Here is a 23,556-nt window from a genome sequence, read left to right on the forward strand (position 1 = left end):
CAATGTAACTATCACCCCTTGGCATTCAATGGTGTTACCATCGCTGAACCCCCACTATCAACATCCTGGAGCTTATCATTGACCAAAAACCCAACTGTACTTACCACATAAACACAGTGGCTACAGGAGCAGGTCAGAAGCTAGGAATACTGCAGCTAGTAACTCACCTGCTGACTCCTCAATGCCTGTTCACCATCTACAAGGCACAAGTCAGGAATCTGATGGAGTACTCCCCGTGTGCCTGGATGAGTACAGCCCCAACAACACTCAGGAAGCTTGACACAATCCAAGACAAAGCAGGTCGCTTGATTGGCATGACATCCACAAGCATCTACTCCCACCACCATCGATGCTCAGTAGCAGCATTGTGTACGATCTACAAGATGCACTGCAGAAATTCGCCAAAGATCCTCAGATAGCACCTTCCAAACCCACGACCATTCCCATTCTCTAAATTAAACTCCATTTGTCACTCCTCGGCCCATCGGCCCATCTGATCAAAGCCCCATTAAACTCTGAGAAAACCTTCTTAGCTGTCCACTAGACCACCAATTTTGGTGTCATCTGCAAACATATTAACCATACCTCCTATATTCACATCCAAATCATTAATATAAATGACAAAAAGCAGTGGACCCAGCACCGATCCTTGTGGCACACTATTGGTCACAGGCCTCCAGTCCAAAAAGCAATCCAGGAAATTAAGACCTGGGAGTCTCACATCAGGGTTTGGGAAGCTATTGGAGAGAATTCTTGGGGATAGGATTTACATACCTTTGGAAAAGAATGGCTTATTAGGGACAGTCAGCATGGCTTTGTGCAGGGTTGTCATGTCTTACTAGCTTGATTGAATTTCTTGAGGAGGTGATGAAGGCGATCAAGGAAGGTAGAGCAGTGTATGTTGTTTACATGGATTTTAACAAGGCTTTCGACGAGGTGCCTCATAGTAGGTTCATCCAGAAGATTAAGATGCTTGAGATCCACAGTGACTAGCCGCGTGGATTCAGAATCGGATTGCTCATGGACAACAAAGGGTAGCGGTCAAAGGGTGTTTTTCAGGCTTAAGGTCTGTGACTAGTGGTGTTCTGCAGGGTTCCGTACTGGGACATCTGCTGTTTATGATACATATATAAATTACTTGGATGAAAATGTAGATGGGTGAGTTAGTAAGTTTGCAGATGATACAAGGATCGGTGGAGTCGTGTATTGCATAGAAAGTTGTCAAAGGATACAGCAGGATATAGATCAGTTGCAGAAATGGGCAGATGGAGTTTAATCTGGGTAAGTGTGAGGTTCTGCACTTTGGGAGAGCAAATGTTAAGGAAAAGTATACAGTTAATGGCAGGACTCTGAACAGCATTGATGAATAGAAGGATCTTGAAGTTCAAGTCCATAGTTCCCTAATAGTGGCCATGCAAGTAAATAGGGTGGTAAAGAAGGCATACGGCACGCTTGCCTTTACTGTCAGGATGTCTTGTTGCAGCTTTATAAAACTTTGTTTAGGCCACACTTAGAGTATTGCATTCAATTCTGGTCACCACATTACAGGAAAGATGTGCAGGATTTGGCGAGGGTGTGGAAGAGGTTTACCAGAATGCTGCCTGGATTAGAGGGTATGAGCTATAAGAAGAGGCTAGAAGAACTCAGGTTGTTTTCTCTTGAGTGGCAGAAGCTGAGGGGAGACTTGATAGAAGCCTTTAAAATTATGAGATGCATAGATAGGGCTGATGGTCAGAATTTTTTTCCCAGAGTTGAAACGTCTAATACTAGGGAACATGTATATAAGGTGAGAGGGGGAAAGTTCAAAGGAGATGTGAGGGCCGTTTTTTTAAACAGAGTGGTAGGAATCCGGAATGCACTGCCAGGTATAGTGGTGGAGGCAGATGCGATAAGGGCATTTAAGGAACTTTTAGATAAGCACAGAATATGCAAGGAATGGATTGATATGGACCAAAAGTAAGCAGCAGGGATTAGTTTCATTTGACGTCATGTTCAGCGCAACATTGTGGCCAAAGGCCTGTTCCTGTGCTGTACAGTTCTATGTTCTATATTCTACGTTCCTAATTCCTCAATGCCTGATACCCTGACCTCCAAGTTCTCTGGGTTTCCCCTCCTTCAACCCTGCTGTGACAACCCACTGTGCTTACCTCCATGCTGGCTGCAGAATGTCAACTGAACAGTTTACCTCGCACATGGTGATACTGGGATTAATAACCCGCCACTATCTAAGATGAGTCTTCATCCCGAGTGAGGAATGGAATTCTCATCTATAACCATTTACTGCTTTCCTAAGTGTTAAACAGTTTTGGTACATTAATTATCAGGAGGGATCCCATTCAAAAACCTAACACTCATTAAATTCTAACCCTACAATAAAACTTGAAGAAAGGGTTGAGCATCTTTCAATAAAGCTCAGGTATCTATTTCCCTGTTACATCACTTGAATGGATGGCTGAGTTATTTGATCTGTTTCAATGGTTTTAATGTATTCATCTGTGATGGTTTGTTTACACAGCAGTGCAATGGAATCCCATTATGAATGTTTGACTGAGTCTCAAACTCATTAATGCATTAATTTGAATAATGGTTTTTGATACAGCTGTCATGGGAATGTGTTCTTGGTCGTACTAATATTATTATAAGTGTTTAACAGGATAAAGACTTTTTGAAATGCCTTTTCAATGGTTGTTTTAGATACCGTGAGATGGGGGGGATGGTAAAGATGGTGCATGTGTTGAGGGGGATAGAGAGGCTTTGAGCTATGGTGCTAACTAAGGAGAGAAGGAGATGAGGGGTGAAGAATGGATGAGGGAGTAGATGGTGAATGTTAGGGCACCTTAATTCATCTATAGACCTGGGCTGACATCCTAACAAATGGAGGAGGTTCTTTTAACCTGCTGGCCTTAGCATTAACCCACTAAACCTTGAGCCTGCCTTGGGCAGTGACAGTACTGACTCCAGTCCATTCCTGCCTTCTACCTAAAGTTGCAGGGTTGAGGCTGCCAAGCAGAGGTGAGATTGTAACATTGGGAAATGGCCCAATTCATGTTTCTCATCTCTATGATGAAAATCTTTGCCCCTTGTATCCAGGTGTATTTAGTACCCAACCTGCCCTTTACTGGATGTTCATTTAGGAGATGGATTTCTGACAGAATTTCTTACAAGAAAATACAGAAATCCTGTAAATCTGAGTTAAAAACTGCTTGTCATAAACATATACTAGTTTTTACTATTGATCTGTGTCCCATCGTCAAAGTGATTATTTCTAATGGTTTGTCTCCACACAATTTGAGTACCCAGGTGAATGACTGGATACTTAGCTAATGAGTAGGAGATGACCCCCATTTATACTACTTAAAGGCAAGGCTTTGCTGATGGGTTGCCTGCACTTGAGAATATTGGAATATTGAACCTTCAGTGATGGAAATGTTTGGACGATTTTGGAAATCTTGCAATATGGCTTCAGTCACTTTGTTTAAAAAAAATGACTCAGATGTTTCCAGCCAGCAAATTCATAAAGTAATTTTACAATAAGTATAGTTTCATAACATATTATACCTTTAACGGTAACTGTAAATTATTGTTTTGACAGTGTACAGGATCAATTTGTGGAAGCAATTACTGCACAGCTATCTGCGATGGACAAATGTATTCAGCGATATACAAATGGAAGGACAGTCCCAATGCCACAACCATTCCACTTTGAATTGCCAGACAAAGCTACTCTTACGACGGTAATATACCCTGCAGGATTCAGTGATGCTACGCTGGAACCACAACGGAAAGTATGAATGGAGTCTATGTCACTTTTTTTATTTATACAGTCTGTCCATTAATTACTATATGTTGAAAGTAGCAATTTATTTGATGTTCTTTTTTTTCTTAATCAGCACATCCTGTCATTTTAGTTATTTTCTAATCAACCTGTTCAGGTGGGAATTAAATCTCCTGGTGCAGCAGTAGGAACAATACCACTGTGCCACACAAGCTCTCATCCCATCATTTTACACTTTCGAAAATGTGCTTATATTGTTTAATAATAGGAAATGTGATTTAGCATGATACTGTCTCAAAACCATGGTCTCAGGGGAGATTAGACCGAGTGGTATTATCACTGGATTGTCAATCCAGAGACACAGGTAATGTTCTGGGGACCTTGGTTCAAATTTGAATTTGAATTCAATTTAAAAACAATTCTGGAATTAATAGTCTGATGATGACCGTGAATCGATTGTCAGGGAAAAACCCATCTGCTTCACTAATGTAGTGAAAGAGTTTGTTTCGGTTCACCATTGCTTTTTTTGCACATCACTTTAAATCTATGGCCTCTTGTTCCTTTTATGATCAGAAACCGTAGGGGAGGGGACACCCATGTTTTGGGGACTCAGGTTCAAATCCTGCCATGGCAGAATCTGAATTCAATAAAATCTGGAGCTAAGAATCTAATGCTTCATTGTCATCGTCAGAAAAACCCGTCTGGTTCAGGGAAGGAAATCTACCTTTGTCACCTGATCTGACTGACATGTGACTCCAGATCCACAGCAATGTGGTTGTCACTTAACTGCCCTCTGAAATGGCCTAGGAAGCCATCCAATTGTATAATCGCTATGACGTTTCGATAAAGAAATGAAACCGGATGGACTACCTGTCATCAACTTAGGCACCCGAAATGATAATGACAAAAGTAGCACTGTTGAACCTGCCAAGTCCTCCTTATTAACATCTCAGGACTCGTGCCAAAATTGGGAGCGCTGTCTCAAAGACTAGACTGAAATAGTCATACTCACAGAATCATACCTTACAGACAATGTCCCAGACACCATCATCACCATCCCTGGATATGTCCTGTCCCACCAGCAGGATAGACCCAGCAGAGATGGTGGCACAGTGGTATATGGGAAGGGGGATTTGCCCTGTGAGTCCTCAACATTGACCCAGACCCCCATGAAGCCCCATGGCGTGAGATTAGACATGACAAGGAAATCTTCTGTTTATTACCATGTACCAGCCTCACTCAGCTGATGAGTCAGTACTACTCCATTTTAAACAACACTTGGAGAAAGAACTGAGGGTAGCAGAATGTTCTCTGGTTGCGGGATTTCAATGTCCAGAGTGGCTCAGCAACAGCATTACTGATTAAGCTGGCCAGGCCCTAAGGACAGGGAACCAACAAGGGGGAAAACATACTTGACCTCATCCTTACCAATCTGCCAGCTGCAGATGCATTTGTCCATGACAGTATTGGTAAGAGTGACTGATGCACAGTCCTTGAAGAGACAAAGTCCACCTTCACATTACCGTCAAGCCAGGGGATCAACCCTGATCCATGGAGAATGCAGAAGGGCATGCCAGGAGCAGCACCAGGCATACCTAAAAATGAGGGGCTCACGTGTTGAAGCTACCAAACCGAACTACTCACATGTGAAACAGCATAGACAGCAAGTGATAGGCAGAGCTAAGTGATCCCACAACCAATGGATCGTATCTAAGCTCTGCAGTCCTGCCACATTCATTTGTGAATGGTGGCGACAATTAAACGACCCACTGGAGGAGAAGGCTCCACAAATACCCAATCATCAATGATGGAAGAGCCTAGAGCGTCAGTGCAAAAGATGAGGCTGAAGCATTTACTGCAATCTTCAGCCAGAAGTGTCAAGTGGATGATCCATCTCTGCCTCCTCCAATGGTTTCCAGCATTGCGGATGCCAGATTTCAACCAATTCAATTCACTCCACATGATATCAAGAAATGGATTGGAAGACTGGTTCCTGCAAAGGTTATGGAACTTGACAGCATTCTGTACTGAAGGTTTGTGCTTCAGAACTTGCCACTCTCCTAACCATGCTGTTCTAGTATAGCTACAACACTGGCATCTACCTGACAACGTGAAAACTTGCCTAGGCATGTCCTGTTCTCAAAAAGCAGGACAAATCTAATCCAGTCATTTACCGCCCAATCAGTTTACTCTTGATCATCAGTAAAGTGATGGAAGGTGTCATCAATAGTTCCATCAAGCAGCACCTGCTCAGCAACAACCTGCTCAGTGATGCCCAGTTTTGGTTCCATCAGGGCCACTCAGCACCAGACCTCATTACAGGCACATTTCAAACATCAAAAGAAAGATTGCTGAGGTGAGGTGAGAAGGACAGTCCTTGATATCTAGGCTGTATTCAACTGCGTGCAGCATCAAGGAGCCCTAACATAACTGGAACCAAAGGAATCAGAGGAAATATTTCTACAGGCTGGAGTTATACCTGACACACAGGAAGACAATCATGGTTGTTGGAGATCAGTCATGTCAGCTCCAGGACATTTCTACAGGAGTTCCTCAGGATAGCAGCTTAGGCCCAACCATCTTCAGCTGCTTCATCAATGACCTTCCCTCCATCATAAGGTCAGAAGTGGGGATGTTCGCCGATGGTTGCACAATGTTCAACACCATCTGTGACTTCTCAGATACTGAAGCAGACCATGTTCAAATGTAACAAGATCTGGACAATACCCAGGCTTGGGCTAATAGCTGGCAAGTTACACACAAATTCCAGGCAAAGACCATCTCAATGAGAAATTAACCACCAACCGTTGACATTCAATGGCATTACCATTGCTGAATCCTCAACTATTAACATCTGGGGTTTCCAATGACCAGAACTCTCCTGGACTTACCTACGGAAGCAGGTCTGAGGCTAGGAATACTGTAGCGAGTAACTCACATCCTGACTCCCCAGAGTCTGTCCACTATTGACATAACATAAGTCAAAAGTGTGATGGAATATTTCCCAGTTGCCCGGATGGGTGCAGTTCCAACAACACTCAAGGTGAGAGGAGAATTAAAAAAGACATGAGAAACAAATTTTTTACACAGAGGATGTAGAATGAACTTCCTGCGAAGTGGCGGATGTAGGTACAATTACAACGTTTAAAATACATTTGGACAGATACATGAATAGAAAAGGTTTGGAGGGATATGGGCCAGGAGCAGGCAACTGGGACTAATTTAGTTTGGGATTATATTCGGCATGGACTGGTTGTGAGACAGCACCTTCCAAACGCACAACCAGTTCCATCTAGAAGGACAAGCGCAGCAGATGCACAGGAACATCACCATCTGCAAGTTCCCCTCCAGGTCCGTCACCATCCTGACTTGGAAATATATTACCGTACCTTTACCATCGTTGGGTGAAAATTCTGGAATCCCATCCCTAACAGTATTACAGCACATGGACTGCAGAGGTTTAAGAAGGCAGCTGACCACCAACCTTTCAAGGGCAACTGGAGATGGGCAATAAATGCTGGCCAGCCAGTGTAACACAGGTGATTAAGAAAAAGTTTCTCGCTTTCTAATCCATCAAGCCTGCTCAAAATTTTGAAAACCTCTATCAAATCTCCCCTTACTCTTATCTCCAAGGAGAATGGTCCAATTTCTTCAATCCATCCTTGTAAATGGAGTTCCTCATCCCTGGAACCATTGTTGTAAATCACTTCCACACTCTCTCCAATGCATTCACATCCTTCGTATAATGTGGCACTCACAACTGTACACAATACTCCAGCTGAGGTCTAACAAGTGTCTTATACAAGTTCAACATCGCCTATTTGCTTTTCTACTCTATTACCCTATTAATAAATCTGAGCATCCTGTACGCTTTACATAATGCTTTCTCTATCTGTACTGCTACTTCCAATGATCTGTGCACACATACACCCAAGTCCTTCTGTTCCTGCACCCCTTTTAGAATTGTACCTCCTATTTAAGTATTATTCCCACCAAAATGTGTAATCTATACTTCACTGTACTGAACCTCATCGCCCATCTACCTGCCCATTCCACCAATTTGTCTTTTAATTTACCAGTTTCACAGAGACTGCAGCTCATTGCAAAAGGCCATGCCTGTCCACCATTTTAAATGTATCCTATGCTTTATACTTTACTGATTGTTTTGTGGATATTTGGACGTGACAGGACATCCTAGCCAAGAAACAGGATAGCGCGGAACTTCAGTCTGTGTGTTTTCTACAGGAATTTGTTATGTTCGTGCCACTCCAGAAATTGAAAGTTCTTACCATTTGTAGCACAGCAGTTTTAGTAGTGCAAGATATCTGGCTGTTTTTAGCTAGATTATCGTAAGAACAACCAAGTTATTGCAGAATTTAGAACCTTATGGATTTTTGGTTGTAATTCTAGGTTAGAACTGTTTGTATAGTTTGTAAAATAATAATCATTAAATGATGACCTAAGGATCTTACAATTAAAAGTTGTACATTTTTTGCTGTGTACAGGAGTTGCATGCTGAACTTGGCCTAGGCAATAAACCCTTCTTCCGCCGCCCTATGGCTTATCTTTTTCCAAGTGACGAAGTGAAATCTTTCTATCTGAGAGATATACATAAATACATTCCTTCTCCCAACCCTGATGAGTTCAAGGTATACATCTAAATCTACAATACTGTATATTGTTTAAGTAAAGCAAAATAGACATTAAAAAGAATAATTTGCCTTTTAAAGCATTTATATTGTATCAGTAGGCTGCAAGTTAAGGAAAAAAAATATTGGGATTCAGTTACATGCACTTTCAGCTTCTATGTTTTATTACTTTGGAACAGGTTTCCCTCGTGCATGGATTCTATACCTTTCATCATTGCCTACAAGACCATGAAAATGACAGTGATTGGGGTGGACTCTATCGTTGTTTGCAAGTCATCATCTCCTGGTTTAACCTTCAGGGATACATCGACAAACCTGTACCTTTAGTTTCGGAGATGCAAATTGTAGGATAATTCTTTTAAATTAATATAACTGTTGTTCATATTTGCCTGCGTTTACATAGGGTAATCTTCGAAAAGCACAATTTGCATTTCTGAAAAAGAAACTATGAACATACAAACAAGGGGGAAAAGTAGGCTGTTCAGACCCTTTGAACTCATTAAACAAGATCTTGGCTGAGATAGTAGGAACTGCAGATGCTGGAAAATCTGAGACAACAAGGTGCAGAGCTGGATGAACATAGCAGGCCAAGCAGCATCATAGGAGCAGTAATTTTTCTGATGAAGGGTCTAGGCCCGAAACCTCAGCCTTACTGCTCCTATGATGCTGCTTGGCCTGCTGTGTTCATCCAGCTCTGCACCTTGTTGTCTAAGATCTTGGCTGATCTCATTTTAATTTCAACTCTGTATTCCTGCAATTCCCTAATAATCTTTCATTCTCTTGATAATCAAGAATCTATGTACCTCTGCCATAAAATATTTAAAATATTCTGCCTTTTTAGGAAAGGAATTCCAAAGACTCGCAACCCTCTGAGAGAAAAAAAAGTTTTCTCATCTCTCTGTCTTAAACAGCAACTTTTTATTTTTAAACTCTGATCACTAGTTCTACATTCTCCCATAAGAGGAAACATCCTTCCAGCATCCATAAGTCAAGTCCCCTCAGGATCTTACATGTTTCAATTAAGTCACCTCTGACTCATCTAAACTCCAGAGGATATAGGGCTGGCCTGTCTAGTCTTCCTCATAAGGGAATCGCTCATTCCAGGTATGAGTCTCATAAACCTTTTCTGAAATGCTTCCAACAAATTAACATCCCTCTGTACAGTGACCATTACCATACATAGTACTTCAGGATGTGGCCTCATCAATGCCCTGGATAGGCATAAACCATGAACCTCCTTTCTCTTGCATTCAATTCCCCTCATGATAAGACAGATTAGCTTTCTTGACTACCTTCTGTACCTGTATACTAACCTTCTGTATTTATGGACTAAGACACCCAGATCTCTCTACATCTCAGGGCTCTCCAAAATGATTCCTTTTTTATCTTTCTACCAAAATGGACAATTTCACACTTTCTCAGATTGTACTCAATTTGCAAGATCTTTGCCCACTGACTTAACCTATCTGTAACTCTTTGTAGGCTCCTATGCCCTCTTCACAATTCATTTTCATACCTATTTTTGTATCTCAGCAAATTTAGCTACCTTGCATTCAGTTATCTCATCCAAATCATTTATAGAAACTGGAAAGAGTTGAGGCCCCAACACTGACCCCTGTGGAACACTACCTATAGCCTGTCTGCCTGAAAAATACACATTTATTCATATTCTGTTTTCTGTTAGCCAGTCAATCTTCTATCCATGCCAATGTGTTACTCCTTACTTTTATTTTATTTTCTGGAATCATCTTTGATGTGGCACCTTATCAAATACCTTCTGGAAATGTAAGTGCAATCCTTCCACTGGTTCTTCTTTATTCTTAGCACAAGTTATTTCTTCAAAAAACTCAAATAAATTAGTCAAAAATGACTTTCCTTTGACAAGACCATGTTGGTTCTGCCTGATTATCTCAAACTTATCCAAGTTCCCTGTTGTAACATGTTTGATAATAGATTTTCAGAGTTAAATTCCATCTGCCACTGTTTTGCCCACATGACCAACCTGTCTACATTCCTGTAATCCAGGATCTTCTTCCTAATCTTAGCCAGCTGGCCAATCTACATGTCATCCAGAAACTTACTTATTTCCTCCACACTGATAAGATTCCATATGGTAGGCCGCTCTGGAAGGTTAGATCGCATGGAATCTAGGGAGAACTGGTAAATTGGATACACAATTGGCTTGACGCTAGGAAGCAGACAGTAATAATGGAAGGATGCTTGTTGGACTGGAGCCCTGTGTCTAATGGTGTGCCTCAGGGTTCAGTGCTGGGCCCATTGCTGTATGTTATCTATATCAATGATTTGGATGCAAATATACAAGGCATGATTAGTAAGTTTGCAGATTACACTAAAATAGGCGGTATCGTGGACTGTGAGGAAAGTTATCAGAAATTGCAGCAGGATCTTGATCAGTTGGGGAAGTGGGCCGAGAAATGGCAAATGGAGTTTAATATAGATAAGTGCAAGGTGTTGATTTTGTAAAGACAAATCAAGGTATGAGCTTCATAGTGAGTGGTAGGGCCTTAAGGAACGTAGTGGAACAGAGGGACCTTGGAGTTCAGGTGCAAGATTCTCTGAAAGTGGAATCACAGGTAGAGAGGGCAGTGAAGAAGGCTTTTGGCACCCTGACCTTCATCAGTCAGGGCATTGAGTATAGAAGTTGGGAAGTTATGATGCAGTCATACAGGACGTTGGTGAGGTTGCACTTGGACTATTGTGTTCAGTTTTGATCACTTTGCTCTAGGTAGGATGTTAATAAACTGGAAAGAGTGCAGAAGAAATTACAAGGGTGTTGTCAGGACTCAAGTGACTGAGTTATAGGGAGAGGTTAGACAAGCTAGGATTTTTTTTCTTTAGAGAATTAGAGACTGAGGGGGGAATCTTATAGGAGTGTATACGTTCATGAAAGGCATGGATAGGGTGAATGAACTCAGCCTTCTTCTCATGGTTGGGCAATCAAGGGCTAAAGGGCATCAGTTTAAGGTAAGAGGGGAAAGAAAACAACTTTTTTTACACATAGGATGGTAGGCACATGGAATGTGCAGCCAGTGAAAGTGGTTGAGGTGGGGACACTGACAACACATTTGGATGAATACTTGGAAAGGTTTAGAAAGATATGGGCCAAGTGCAGGGAAACTGGGTCAGCACAGATGGACATTTTGGTCAGCATGGACCAGTTTGGGCCAAAGGGCCTGTCTCCATGCTGTAGGACTCTGTGACTCTATGACATTCTCATTTATATAATTTATACATATCACAAGAATAACGGACCCAGCATGAACCCTATGGTATGCCACCAGACATTGGGCTCGTCACACTGCCTTCTACCACCACTCTCTATCTTCTACCACTGAGCCAATTTTAGATTCATCTTTTTGAGTTACCCCGGATCCCATCTGTTTTTATCTTCTTTATCAATCTCCCATGTATGTTTTTGTCAAAGGCTTTGTTGAAATCCCTATAAACCCTATCAACTGCACTACCCTCATATACACACCTCTTTGAAAGACTAAATCAAACTGTTTAGGCATAACCTCCCTCTGACAAAGTCATGCTGACTATCCCTGATCAAAGCTTGCCTCTCTAACCAAAGAGTCATTCTCTCCTTCAGAACCATGGCCATTGTTGTGAGACTCAATGGTCTGTAATTCCCTGGTTTATCTCTATCACCCTTCTTGCAAAGTGGAGCCACGTTAGCTGTCATCCAGTTCTCTGGTCGCTCCACTGTGGCCAGAGAGGAATTAAAATTAGATCAGAACCCCCCGCAATTTCCTTCCTCACCTCCCTTAGGAGGCTGGGATAGAACTCATCCAGGCCAGGACATTTGTCCACTTTTAAGCCTGCCAAAACTTCCAAAACTTCCTCACTTCCTGTGTCATTCTGCTCAAGAACTTTTCTGCCATCTCCCAAAATTCTGTACCTATATCCTCCTTCTCCCAAGTGAAGAACAGAAGTAACATCCTCCAGCTCCACATACAGATTGCCTAATGGATCTTCCTGTTCCTCTGGTTGTCCTCTTCTCCTTAATGTACTTATAGAATATCTTGGAATGCTCCCTAATTTTACCTACCCGTGTTTTCTCATGCCCCTCTTTGGTCTCCCAATTGTTTTCTTAACAACCTATACTTTATACTTATACTTTTTGTATTCCCAAGAGCCTCTTTTGATTTGCTCCTTTTATGCCTTCCTTTTCCTTCTTATCCAGTCCTGAGTATTCTTAGACATTTAGGGTTCTCTGGGTTTGTTGCTGCAACATTTTACCTTAACAGTGTTGGGCCTGTACTCTCCCAATTTCCATTTTAATCCTTTGCCACCCCCACCACTGTTCTGCTATAGATTTCATACAAGTAGCTGTTCCTGTACTACTTTGGCCAGATTCTGCTTCATTTTAGTAAAATGCCTTTCCCCAAACTAAAACTCTTTTTGCAGATTGTCTTTTTCAAGGTCTCACCTTGAACAAGCATAGCTATTTTCCTTTGATGCCCGGTATGACTCCAACCAGTGGCAAGTTAACCCCACCCCTGATTCCCATTAACTCAAGTTCTGCCACAGCTCCTTGAACAAATGCAGCCTCAATGTTAAATGGGTGCAGAGTACAGCAAGAATCTAGGAAATTGCAGATCAGTTGAATGGATTTCCTGGTGGTTGGCATACAGGTTGAAAAGAGGCAATCAGAAGATTGGACCTTGGATGGTTGAATAAATGGAATGGGGTAAGGTGGTGTGAGTGTGGGGTCACCAACACTTCTAGCCATAGTGTGGCATGGTGGCATAGCGGTTAACACTACTGTCTCACAGTGCCAGGGGTCTGGGTTCGACTTCAGTCTTGGGTGACTGTGTGGAGTTTGTGTGTTTTCCCTGTGTCTGTGTGGATTTCCAAGACCAAAGGTGTGCAGGCTAGGTGGGTTAGCCATGGGAAATGTGGGGTTATAGGGATAGGGTGGGATGCTCTTCAGATGGTCAGTGCAGACCTGATGGGCTGAATGGTCTCTTTCTGCACTGTAGGGATTCTATTCTATTCTATGTCTGGAAATTTGCTGGGTTTAGGATTGGAGCTGGAGGGCAGGAGGCATTGAAGGCTGAAATCTGAGACATAACTCTGAGTACATAGTGAAAGATCACAGTCATTCATAGACAAACAGGGAATAAGGTGATGGAGACTGAGAATCTCAATGTGCTCCTGATCTCCAGTACATGGACAAGATACAAGAGAGTAGAGTACACCCAGTGGTACTGAAGTCAAGAGGAGCACCCCACCCACTTTCCACAGAAGGGGAATTAATAGGAACATTTCCTATTCATTCTTCAGTCGCCTCCAGTGGACCTACTGTAGAACAAGCAAATCTGCAAAGGACACAACCCATCTAGCTTATCATGCATTTTTGCATAAGGATCTTAAACAATTGTCTAATTCTTCTTTGCATATTTAAACTAGTATAGTAATTAATTCAGGAGGTTCATTGGATGCCTAGAACGTAACAAGCACTATAGTAGCAGTGATAGTCACTCTGAGAAATTGGTAAAAATGACACCAACTTTTGCATGAAGTAAGGAAAATCCAGTGGGCCCACTGTTTTCCTCAACGTGACCCATACCCAGGGCCAGGATGAGAAATCAGGCCCATCAGATCAATTAAAATTGATTCACTAATCTACAAACTGGAAAAATCAGATCAGTCGCTTGACTTGCACATTTAACAGTCTAGTTTCTAAATAATTTCCTATGAAATGAATACAGTTCAAACCATTAAAATGTGATCCATGGTTTCTGCTAATTATGTTTATCTATCTTCCAGGAATTGCTCATTTCAAAGCTGTGTTCAATCTGTATTTTCAGATGTTGTTGACGATTGGTGATAAATTCCTCGACAATGTGATATCGAAAGGATGGCTTGAACCTGAGGGGGTGGACGAACTACTAAAAATTTTTAATATTTCATGTACCACTATGGAAGTTCAGTAAGCAAAACATACAAGTAATATAATCATTATGAATTGTGTTTTGGCCTGATTTCACTGTATGTAAGAATGTAAATGGCTAGAATGAGTTAAGACTCATGCATTATGATATATGTACATATGTATATCTATAAGTAGTGCACATTATGAATGTGATTTGACAAATTTATGGTAAACTGTGAGAAAAGGTTTGTGCTCCACTTTAAGAACCCAGATATTTTAGCACTTTTGTGAGTGCCAGTGATTTAAGTGATTGAGGGAGTTAAGTGGAGGAAGGGAATGAGGTGCTGTGATGGCTTTGCATTAACTGAAACATTTTCAGTCTCCAGTTGTTCGTTTTTACTCTGCTGTGGAGAAGCTGGTTAATAGATGAATAGTCCATTCCACCATTCAGTGAAATCATGGCTTATCTGATAATTCTCAATTCCATTTTCCCACCTTTTCCCCAATACCCTTGAGTCCCTTACTGATTAAAATTCTGTCCGTCACAGCCTTGAATGTTCTTCATAAACCATCCTCAAACGCATTCTGTGGTAACAAATTTCACAGATTCACAACCTTCCTAGAAAGGAAATTCCTCCTCTTCTCAGCTTCAAATGTGTGTCTCCTTTTTCTGAGATTATCCTCTCTAGCCATAGACTCTCCAACAAGGGAAAGCAACCTTTCTGCCCCTACCCTGCCAAGTCACCTAAGAATCTTATATGTTTCAATAAGGACGCCTCTCATTCTTTTATATTCCAGTGAGTACAGTTGCAATCTACTTAACCTTTCCACATCAGATATCCCTCCATAGCTGGGAGTCAGCCCAGTGAACCTTCTCAGGACTGCCTCCAATGCCAGTATATCTTGCATTAACTAAAGGGCCCAAACTGGTCACATTATTCCAGCTGTGGTCTGATGAGTACATTGTATAGTTTTAGCAAAACCTTCCTATGTTCGTACTTTTTTTCCTTTGAAATAAAAGCCAAAATTTAATTTGCTTTCCCTATTATTCACTGAACCTGGATGCTAGCATTTTGTGAATCATGGACGATGTCACCCAAGTCCCCCTACTCTGTAGCATTCTGCAGTTTTAATACTTTTTTAAATTCACTCGGGAGTTGTGGGTATGCTTGCTGGACCAGCATTTATTGCCCATTACTAGTTGCCCTTGAGAAGGTGGTGCTGAGCTCCTTCTTGAACCACTGCAGTCGATGTGCTGTAGGTTGACCCACAATGCCCTTAGGGAGGGAATTCCAGGAGTTTGTCCCAACGAAGTAAAGGAACAGCAATATATTTCCAAGTCAGGATGATGAGTGACTTGGAGGAAATCTTGCAGATGGTGGTATTCCCATGTATCTTCTGCCTTTGTCTTATTAGATGGAAATGTCTTGGGCTTGGAAGATGCAGGCTAAAGATCTTTAGTGAATTTCTTCAGTATTTCTTTTAGTTAGTGCACACTGCTGCTACAGAGTATCGGGGGGGGGGAGGTGGTGGAGGGAGTGGATGTTTGTGAACGCAGTGTCAATCAAGTGGGCTATTTTATGCTGGATGGTTTCAGCTTCGTGAGTGTGGTTGGACAGTGATTAGATTGTCCTTATTGGAGATGGTCATTGTCTGGCATTTGTGGTGTGAACGTTGCTTGCCATTTGTCAGCCTACGCCTGGATTTTGTCCAATTGTGCTGCATTTGGACACGGACTGTTTCATTACCTGAGGAGTTGTGAATGGTGCTGAACGTTCTGCAATCATCTGCGGACATCCCCACTTTTGACCTAAAAGAACATGAGAGCATAAGAACTAGGAGCAGGAGTAGGCAAATCAGCCTCTTGACCCTGCTCCACCATTTAAAATGATCATGGCTGATCTCATCTCAGCCTCAACTCCACTATCCCGCTTGGTCCCCATAATCCTTCATCCCATTATTCATTAAAAATCTGACTATCTCCTCCTTAAATATTCTCAATCTTATAGCATCCACGTAGGGACCCAGGTTCGATTCCATCCTCAAACAACTGTCTGTGTGGAGTTTGCACATTCTCCCCGTGTCTGCGTGGGTTTCCTCCGGGTGCTCTGGTTTCCTCCCACAGTCCAAAGATGTTTAGGTTAGGTGAATTGGCTGTGCTAAATTTCCCACAGTGCCCAGGGATGTTCAGGCTAGGTGGATTAGCCATGGGAAATGCAGAGTTACAGGGATAGGTGAGGGGAGGTGGGGGAGAGCATGGGTCTGGGTGGGATGCTGTTCGGAGGATCGGTGTGGACTCCATGGGCCAAATGGCCTGCTCCCACACTGTAAGGAATCCACGAAAGGAAATTCTAGGCTAGTTAACTCGGCCTCAGTGTGTCTGGGTAAAATTTCAGAGTTCATTATTAAGATTGAGATTGCTGAGTACTTGGAAGTCAATGATAAAATGGGACTGTCAGCATGGCCTCATTGAGGCAAGGTCATGTCTGACAAAATTTGTTAGAATTCTTTGAGGAGGTAACAAGCAAGTTAGACAAAGGAGAGCCAATGGACACGATCTACTTAGATTTCCAGAAGGCCTCTGACGAGGTGCTGCAAGAAGGCTGCTAAATAAGATAAGAGCCCATGGTATTACGAGCAAGGCTGGTAAAGATGGAGGATTGGCTGACTGGCAAAGAGTAGGATAAAGTGGTCTTTTTCAGGTGGCAGCTGGAGACTCATGGGTTGCACAGGGGTCAGTGTTGGGACCACAACTATTCACATTATACACATGATCTAGACAACGCAGTTGAAAATATATTGCTAAGTTTGCAGATGACACAAGGATAGATGAAGGAACAGGTAGTGTTGAGGAAGTGGGGAGGCTGCAGAAGGACTTGGACAGATCAGAAAGTGGGCAAGAAGTGGCAGATGGAATACAATGTGGGAAAGTAAGAGGTTATGCACTTTGGTGGTACATAATAGAGGCATAGACTACTTTCTAAATGGGGAAAGGCTTTGGAAATCTGAAGCACAAAGGAAATTACACGTTCTAATTCAGGATCCTCTTAAGGTTAACATGTCACATCAATTGGCAGTTAGGAAGACAAATGCAATTTTAGCATTTGGTTCTAGAGGGCTAGAATACAAGATCATAGATTTACTTCTGAGGCTGTATAAGGCTTTGGTCAGTGCATTTGAAATATTTTTAGCAGTTTGGGCTTTGTATGTAAAGAAGGATGTGCTGGCCTTGGAGGGAGTCCAGAAGAGGTTCACTAGAATGATCCCGAGAATGAAGGGTTTGTCATCTGAGTAGCGGTTCAGAGCAATGAGTCTGTACTCAATGGAGTTTAAATGGATGAGGAGGGGATCTGATTGAAACTTACAGAATAGTGGAAGTCCCGGATAGATTGGACATGGGGAACATGTTCCACTTTAAAGTTTTGGCAAAGATCTGTAGTTCGGGCTGTGGATGAAGCTGTTGACTTGCTTGCCAAGCTGGCTTGTTCTTGTTCAGATGTTTCACCACCCTGCTAGGTCACATCATCAGTGGAGCCTTCAATGAAGCAATGTTATTCTACTCTGCTTGGAATTTATACTGTCCGGTCTGTTATGGTGAGTAGTGTCATTTCCGGTTTTGATCTGTATGGGTTTGTATATGGGGCCCAATTCTATGTGTTTGGTGATTGCATTATGGGTGGAGAACTATGCCTCTAGGAATTCCCGTACGTGTCTATGTTTGGCTTGGGCTACTTTGGTTACCTTGTCCCAGTTAAACTGATAGCCTTCATTGTCTGAGTGTACTGATATTAAAGATATTATGATCATCAACAAGCAGCAAAACGGCACAATGAACTCTTTTCAATATCGGTATACTCAGTATGCAAGTAGGCTACTCAGCCCATTGAGTCCAAACTGACCCTCTGGAAAGTATCCCACACACCTCCACAATCCCTGTAACCCTGCATTTTTCATGGCTAATCGATCTAGCCTGCATATCTCTGGATACTACAATCCACCTAACCTGCTCATCTTTGGTTTATAGCAGGAAACCGAAGCACCCAGACGAAACCCACACAGGCATGGGAAGAATGTGCAAATTCCACACAGACGTTTGCCTGATGGTGGAATCAAACCCAGATCTCTGGTGCTGTGAGGCAGCAGTGCTAACCATTGAGCCACCATGACTCCCTAGAAAGTGGTGAATCTGAGGAACTCATTGCCACAGAAGGCTGTGGAAGCCAAATCGCTGAGTGTCTTTAAGACAGAGATAGATGAGTTCTTGATTAGTAAGGGAATATGGGAGACGCAGAAGAATGTGAGAAACACATCAGCTATGATCGGACAATGGAGCAGACTTGATGGGCCGAATGGCCTAATACTGCTCTATATCTTATGGTCTTACTGTGTAAGGACAGCATATTGACACAGATAGATGATTGGTAGGCTTACATGAGGCAGATGTAAATGGGTATTTTTCAGGTTGGCAAAATGTAATGAGTGGTGTGTCACAATGATTGATGCTGGGACCTCAAATGTTTACAATTTATATGATGAGGCTGGAGATATATTTATCAAACCTACTGACAACAGAAAGATATAGGAAAGCAATTTGTGAAGAGGACATAATGATGTCAAGAAAATATGTTGATAGGTGAATGAGTAAAGATGTGGCAAATGGAGACCAATGTGGGAAAATATGAAACTGTCTATTTTGCCACGAAGAAGCAGCAGTTACCTGTTCAGTGAGCGATTGCAGAGTTCTGAGACGCATGAATCACAAAAGATTAGTATATAGGTACAACAAGTAATTAGGAAAGCTAATAGAATGATATCACAAGTGGACTTGAATGTAAAAATAGGAAAGTTATTCTTCAGTTATTGAGGGCACTAGGGAGATCACATATGGAGTACTTTGCATAGTATTGGTCACCTCATTTAAGGAAGGATATAAATATATTGCAGGCAATTCAGAGAGGGTTTACCAAACTGATATCTGGAAAATGGCAGGTTGTCTTATGAGGAAAGGCCAAGCTAGTCTTATACCTGCTAGAGTTTAGAAAAGTAAGAGGTGACTTGATTGACATACAAAATCCTGACAGGAGTCTTAACAGGGGTCTTGATGTGGAGAGGTTATTTGCTCCTATCAGAGAATCTATAACTCGGAGTCTCTGTCAATGATCACCTATTTAAAACAGAAGAGAGGTAATTTTTTTTTCTCTCGCAGGGTATGGAGTTCTTTTCTAGAAAAGATGGTAGAACTAGAATCCTTGAGTATTTTTAAGGCAGAGCTGAATAGATCCTTAATAAGCACAGGGATGAAATATTCTCAGGAGCAGGGGAGAATGGGGATTTGATGTTACTGCCAAATCAGCTATAATACAATTGAATGTTAGAGCAGGCTCAAGTGGCTGAATGGCTTATTCCTGCTCATAAATTCATAAGTAGATTTTTTTTACAAATTCTTACAAACTACGACTTAAAAGACAACTATTTGAGAATTTGTGCCTGTGCCAACTCTTCACCTAAAGCTGTTTTCTTCAATTCCATTTCTATTCATTGTTTTCATATTGCTGAATATATTCTCCCTTTGTGAAAACCAATCTTTGATGTGGCACCTTATCAAATGCCTTCTGGAAATTTAAACATAATAAATCCACAGGTTCCCCTTTATCCACAACACAAGTTATTCCTTCAAAGAACTCCAATAAATTAATTAAACATGATTTCCCTTTGACGACACCATGCTGGCTTTGCCTGATTACCATGCACTTATCCAAGTGCCCTGCTCTCGTGCCTTCAATAACAGCGCCTAACATGTTCCCTTGGACAGATGTTAATTTAGCTGGTCTGTAGCTTCTTGCTCTGTGCATGCCCCCGCACCCCCCTCACCCCCTTTACAGTAGAAGACTCATGTGAGCTATTTTCCAATCTAAAAGAAACTACCCCAGATCTTATAAGTTTTGGAAAATTAAAACCAATATATTAACAATCTCACTACCGCTTCTTTTAAGGTCCTAGGATGAAATGTTTGAATTATTATGTCATCCAGCAAATAAAGGGGGATTGGAGCTGCTAGCCCAAAAGGAACTTGGTCTACTCCTCTACTGATTATACCTGGTCTTTCCCTCCTGTTGATTCCCCAAACCCTCCCAAAAGCCTATGTTCACTCTCCCCATCCTCAGGTCTGGATCTGTCACTTCCTTCCTCCTGACTGATGCTCTCTTTCCCAAAAACATTGCAGTTTGTAAAAAGCAAATAAAATGTTATACTTTTACAGGGCTAAGAAACCAGTGGATCTTAGTAGTCATTTTGAAGAACAAGGAACCCCAGTTATGATTTCAAAGTTTGTGATCTGTAAGTTGATGATTTAATTCATTCTTCTTCCTTAACTTGTGAACATTCTTTAAAACTCTTAAAAATCTGATTTCAAAATTATGAACTTTGACAGAATTCATTTATTATGTGCTACTCGAATTAAATATGTTTCAAATGGTTCCTTACTATAAAAAGTGACAGTTACAGCGCTGCAATAAGTCTGTTTTTGTTACGCAGTTGTGTTCAGGTATTACTTGAAAAATAGGAATATAACATTTATTTAGCAGTTCCTGATATTAAAAAAAGGAAGGCATTTTAAAGAAATGAAGTTTGAGTCTTATGACAAATTTTAATATCTATTTTAAAAGTTAAATTTATTGGGAAACTGCTGAAAGCATCTTGAACCTCATGCTGACGTGATTAAATTTATGTGCTGATTCCTTAATTCTGCTGCTATTTTTTTATTCCTGTTACTGAATTAAACAGTTTCTGAACCTGAGGCATACATTTTGCTTGGGCTTGCTGTGAATGAAGACCCAAAAGCCAGAAAAGGCCTCATCTTAGACATAATGTACACTGGAATTGATGACTTTAACTGGATAGTTGAAAAGGTATGTAGGGGAAAATACGGAGGGCAAGTAATTTTTCTAACAGTACTTGAATATGTTAAGAAGCTTCTAGATGAAATCTAATTTGTTTTTTTTAATATGTGTATGAGATGGGCGTGTCACAAAGTCAGAAATTATTACCAAACTCTAATTGCCCTGAGAACACTGTGGTGAGCCAACTTCCCGAACTTCTGAGAACATATTCAGTGTTGAGTCTTAGTATTCTCCATGATCTTATCATACAGACCCATTTTCCTAAAAATTCCCTATGGTAACAGCATTACTGTCATCCTGCATATTGGTCAGGGAAGTCTTTCCCAATATTCTCAGGATCTGCTTCCCAACTAACATTTGCATTATCCAGCAGAGTTGCTAAGTAAGGGATATTTAAGAAAAGGGCAGAACCAGCCCTTGTAGCTCTTAATTAGATCATTACTTAACACTTTATTTACATTTCTTTAGTTGCAATATCTTAAGGACTTCCTGCCTGGAGATTTTTTTTAAACAGAAGTGGACAAAAACTAATTATCCAGCAGTCTTTTTCAGTCAATCAAGGAGTAGCCTCCTCTTCTCCTGCGACTTATTTACCTCCACCTCGTCAACTGTGATATTTTCCCAGGTCACCATTTCTGGCACCTGCCACCTCTACCAGACTTAGTGGCCTTCGAAAAGTGTTGTTTGATGTAGTTCATTACCACCAATCCTCCTTTGCTTTGGTCCTATTTGTGGTAGAGAATACAGTACTATAGGATATCTACAGAAGAGACACTGTTCCTAGAATTCAAGAAGGTTTATTGCATGACAGTAAATATAACTAAATTTTGATCACATATAATTACTAGGACCTTCGGAAACTACCACAGATATATCTATTCACTCCAAAAGCTCCAGTAGAATCTTTGTCTCTACCCACAGACTATGAGTGACATCATTGAAATGGGTTGACCAAGGTAACATGAAAATGAATGCCTGCAGAACCATTACCTTATACAACACTTTCCCACACCCTTGCATAATTATCCTCACTCTACATTTCATTAGAAGCTGTTCACTCTATTATAAAAGGATTAATCCAGTACAGAAATTCATCATATATTTAAAGCAACCATTTTATCTTTTGTGTTTCAGGCTATTGGGTGGAAAGGAGAAGAATTCTGGAAAGATTTGGAAGATTATGGTGTATGGCTGCCTCAGAGACCAGAGGGTGTTTAAACCTGAGTTCATGTTCCTAAAGAACTGTGGCTCGAAAGGAATTGAATTTTCTGATGCATAGAACTCTTACAGTCTTTGTACACTTTGAGGCAAATTTGAAAATTGGGAATAAGTACTAAACATAGTACTTCAATAAAAACAGCAACTAAATATATTTTCAACACTTTACAAACTAGCGCAAAATATAAAAGTGGATAGCAAATGTTTCTGTAAGTATGTAAAAATGAAGACAGTAGCTAAAGTGAATCTGGTCTCTTAGAGGATGAGACTGGGGCATCAATAATACAAAACGTAGAAATGACAGAGACGCTAAATCAATATTTTGCCTCAGTTTTCACGTGGAGGACACTGAAACCATCCCAGTAGTAACATGTACTCCAAAAGCTTTAAAAAAGGATGCATTGAAAATAGTCATCATTACAAGGGGAAAAGTAGAATCCTAGAATAGAATCATAGAATTCTTACAGTGCAAAAAGAGGCTATTCAGCCCATCAAGTCTGCACCAACCCTCTACATAGCATTCCACCCAACACAATCCCTTATCCGATCCCCATAACCCTACATTTACCTAATCCATCTAGTCTGCATATCCCTGTACACTGCAGATGATTTTGAATGGCCAATCCACCTAAGCTGCACATCTTTGGACTGAGAAAAGTACTGGGATTAAAGGCATATCGGTCCCCAGGGCCTGATGGTGTACATCCTAGAGTCTTGAAGGAAGTGAAAGCAGAGATACTGAATATATTGATTACATTCCAAAATTCCCTGGATTCTGGACAGGATACAGTGCATTAAAAATTTGTTAATGCAACACCCTTCAAAAACATTCTAAAAAGGAGAGAGGCAGAAAGTGGTGAACTATAGACCAGTTAGTTAAACATCTGTCACTGGGAAATTGATGAAATCAATTATTAAGAAAACAGCAACTGGACATTTGGAAACTCAAAATGCAATTCATATGAGTCAGCCTGGTTTGATGAAAGATAAATCATGTTTGCCAAATTTGCTAGAGTTCTTCGAAGATGTAACAAGCAAAGTGGATAAGGATGTCATGTAAATATAGTGTATCTGGAGCTCCAGAGGCATTTGATAAGGTGCCACACTGTAGTT

The 23,556-nt window shown here is 41.2% G+C and overlaps 1 protein-coding gene across 1 annotated transcript in view; it reads left to right on the plus strand.

The window, feature by feature from the left end:
- LOC125481960 (ufm1-specific protease 2-like) overlaps window positions 1-22,443 on the plus strand; it is a 45,139-nt gene extending 22,696 nt beyond the window's left edge. Inside the window, exons 6-12 of the mRNA XM_048593920.1 lie at window positions 3,593-3,785; window positions 8,281-8,424; window positions 8,604-8,768; window positions 14,262-14,383; window positions 20,586-20,662; window positions 21,110-21,234; window positions 22,360-22,443. Coding sequence (XP_048449877.1) covers window positions 3,593-3,785; window positions 8,281-8,424; window positions 8,604-8,768; window positions 14,262-14,383; window positions 20,586-20,662; window positions 21,110-21,234; window positions 22,360-22,443 — 910 coding nt within the window. The remainder of the gene's footprint in view (window positions 1-3,592; window positions 3,786-8,280; window positions 8,425-8,603; window positions 8,769-14,261; window positions 14,384-20,585; window positions 20,663-21,109; window positions 21,235-22,359) is intronic.
- The last annotated feature ends 1,113 nt before the right edge of the window (window positions 22,444-23,556 follow it).

The sequence above is a fragment of the Rhincodon typus genome, chromosome 3 (genome assembly GCF_021869965.1).
Source record: "Rhincodon typus isolate 14 chromosome 3, sRhiTyp1.1, whole genome shotgun sequence".
Lineage (NCBI taxonomy): Eukaryota > Metazoa > Chordata > Chondrichthyes > Orectolobiformes > Rhincodontidae > Rhincodon > Rhincodon typus.